The 3,195-nt window shown below is 39.5% G+C and overlaps 1 protein-coding gene across 1 annotated transcript in view; it reads right to left on the bottom strand.

The window, feature by feature from the left end:
* The window catches only part of LOC106475193 (TBC1 domain family member 30-like), an 18,309-nt gene extending 15,356 nt beyond the window's left edge, over positions 1–2,953 (bottom strand). The window contains exons 1-2 of the mRNA XM_013935890.2: positions 2,010–2,953; positions 580–744 (exon numbers count right to left, since the gene is read on the bottom strand). Of these exons, the coding sequence (XP_013791344.1) occupies positions 580–744; positions 2,010–2,517 (673 nt within the window). The 5' untranslated portion in view covers positions 2,518–2,953. The remainder of the gene's footprint in view (positions 1–579; positions 745–2,009) is intronic.
* Between the last annotated feature and the right edge of the window lie 242 nt (positions 2,954–3,195).

Below are 3,195 nucleotides of genomic sequence, written 5' to 3'. Positions count from 1 at the left end.
CCACACAGAAAACTCCATAGTTAAAGTACACGTTACACAGGTATCCACACAGAAAACTCCATAGTTAAAGTACACGTTACACAGGTATCAATACAGAAAACTTGATAGCTAAAGTACACGTTACACAGGTACACGTACAGAAAACTTGATAGTTAAAGTACACATTACACAGGTATCCATACAGAAAACTTGATAATTAAAGTACACGTTACACAGGTATCCATACAGAAAACTCCATAGTTAAAGTACACATTACACAGGTACCTGTACAGAAAACTTGATAGTTAAAGTACACATTACACAGGTACCCGTACAGAAAACTTGATAGTTAAAGTACACGTTACACAGGTATCCATACAGAAAACTTGACTGTGAAAGTACACATTACACAGGTACCCGTACAGAAAACTTGATAGTTAAAGTACACGTTACACAGGTACCCGTACAGAAAACTTGATAGTTAAAGTACACGTTACACAGGTACCCATACAGTTTTTTTCTTTCTTCTAAGCATCAAATTTAACACATCACCTCATGCATACAACATATTTTTGAAACGTTAGATTTTTATATACTTACTACGTTTCTGGGAGACTGCCTGTAGAATTGCTGTTATAACATCGTATTTACGATTCCGTTTATTTTGAAGATGGTCCCTCAGTTTCAATCTGCAAACCAAACGATTATTAAGTTGTTGAACACGTTCCAGAAGATGTGACTTGATCAGTATCAACTCCTGAGCTCCTAGAGAGACATAAACAAAACTTACATATGTGTATGAGATATTCTATTAATCTTTGTTAATAACAACAATCAACAATAACAACAATCAACGATCCTTTCATTTCCTGAACAAGAATCCGACAAAACATAATTATTCTGTGTTCACTCTAACACCAGAAGAGATTTTTATTTAGGGAAAAGCGAACTTTGTATTCGGCGCCCCTGAAAAAATAATAGTTTGTTTGGAATTAAGCACAAAGCTACGCAATGGGCTATCTGTGCTCTGCCCACCACGGGTATCGAAACCCGGTTTCTTGCGTAGTAAGTCCGCAGACATACCGCTGTGCCACTGGGGGGCTAAAATAATAGTGTAATTATTTCTCAGATGAGATAAAATATGCATTCATTGTGAAGAAATTACCTGTATATGATATATGTATCAAATACAATAACGTAAATCGACTCACGTAATCTGGAGCTTTAAGATTAACAGTGATGCTTTATCTGCTTGAAAAGGTTAGGATCAGTGGAATTCAAACTGTTTCAATTGAGATAAATTAAACTGGAATACCACAAGTTCGTTCTACCAGGAAAATTTCACATGCATTAGTGTTAAACACACACTAACAGAAAGGACAGTAACCCAATCCGTTTCCACTCCAAACCGATTAGAAAAATCTAACAACAAAGTACCAGTTTTAAACTGTGTGCTGTAAAGGGGCAGTGTAAAATAATATCAGGCTATAAAAGTACGTTTTGTAGGATACCTGCCCCCTCACGGGGAACCCACCCAAAGGGGCGCCAAAATCGACATTGCGATTAGCAATTCTAGTCAAGTGTACAGGACTCGTTATATATATATATAACTCCTCCCCTGGATGGAAGTTATATAAATTAATGATTGATGAAAGGTTATCTTAGGAGATAAAAAGTTACTTCCATTATATGTAATTGTAAAAAACGCCCATAAAAACTACAAAACGAAAACTGAAAATGTATATGTATCTCCACATGGATCCAATGAACCCCCAATGTCATAGTATTTTCTATTTCAATTCCCCCCCCCCCCAGTGGCTCAGCGGTAAGTCTGAAGGATTATAACGCTAAAAACCGGGTTTCGATACCCGTGGTGGGACACAGCGCAGGCAGATAACCCATCGTGTAGTTCTGTTTAAGAACAAAATAAACAGAACTTATTTCAACGCCTTCTGTATGAATCCTCTCAGTATTGTTTAAAGAAATAAAAACTTTAACCTCTTAGATATTCTCTCTGAAGGAACGCTTACCTTTAAGATTCAGGGTTGTTGTCGAGTACCAGGCCCTGTGGTGACTCTCACAGTCTGATGCCAAGTTCGGCGGAGCTGCAAACACATCACTAACTGAAGAGTCTGTTAGGTTATCACTGTCCACACTGTAACGCCGGTTGTAAATTTCCACCAATAATCCATCAACAATTGACGCTGTTCTTTTCTTGTTCAGAGTCATCGCTTCTGGAATCGGTGGCTTAGCCTCCAAAGTCCTACTTGGACTTTGTTGGACATATCTGGTGCTGCTATCGTCTTGTTGACTAGAATGGTATTCCCAGGTCTGTAGCGTCGATTCTTCGGAAGTTGTGTCTTCTAACGGAAGGCGAATGTTTTGGAAGTTGTCCACAAACTCGGGCTCGACATCGTTGCGACAGTCGAGTATCTCGGGAGAGGACGGAGGGGTCAGAGGGATGTCACTCAGGTCTTTCGTGGTAGTCGGCACTTTAAATGTGGAGGAAACAGAAGTCATCTTTAAATTTGAGTCCATTTTCTTAACCCGGATTCCTGTGTATAACAAAAGTCGCCATACTTAGAGCCTCTGCCACGTCGAAGCTGTTATCACACATTTCCAGGGAGTGTCTGTCGTTTTTATCTGACGTCACACCAGTACAGGAAGAAATCTATCATTACAATAGAGTAGCACGTGTTGATCGTTACGTGAGACTGCCAAAAGTTACACAGCTTTCAGTTCAGTAAGCATTCTTTTTAAATAAACATTTCCCAGGACAGAGGAATGAGAATTCGCCCGAATGAACAGACAGCGCTGTGTGTATACACGAGAGAATTCGCCCAAATGAACAGACATAGCGCTGTGTGTATACATGAGAGAATTCGCCGAATGAACAGACATAGCGCTGTGTGTATACTTGAGAGAACTCGCCCGAGGGACACAGCGCTGTGTGTATTCACGAGAGAATTCGCCCGAATGAACAGACACAGCGCTGTGTGTATACATGAGATGATGACAAAACCTTGTCGAAACGTTGTACATTTGCTGTCATGTTAAACTTATATTAAAGTTTTTCTTCATTACCCATTTAAGCCGTCTCCAGCCATTATAAGTTGTTACTCTGATTATGAGACCTGTAAAGACAAGTTGTTACTCTGATTATGAGACCTGTACAGACAAGTTGTTACTCTGATTAGTGAGACCCATACAGACAAG

The sequence above is a fragment of the Limulus polyphemus genome, unplaced genomic scaffold (assembly GCF_000517525.1).
Source record: "Limulus polyphemus unplaced genomic scaffold, Limulus_polyphemus-2.1.2 Scaffold8206, whole genome shotgun sequence".
Lineage (NCBI taxonomy): Eukaryota > Metazoa > Arthropoda > Merostomata > Xiphosura > Limulidae > Limulus > Limulus polyphemus.
The sequence above is the reverse complement of the archived record's forward strand: the minus strand, read 5'-3'. Positions and strand labels throughout refer to the sequence as shown.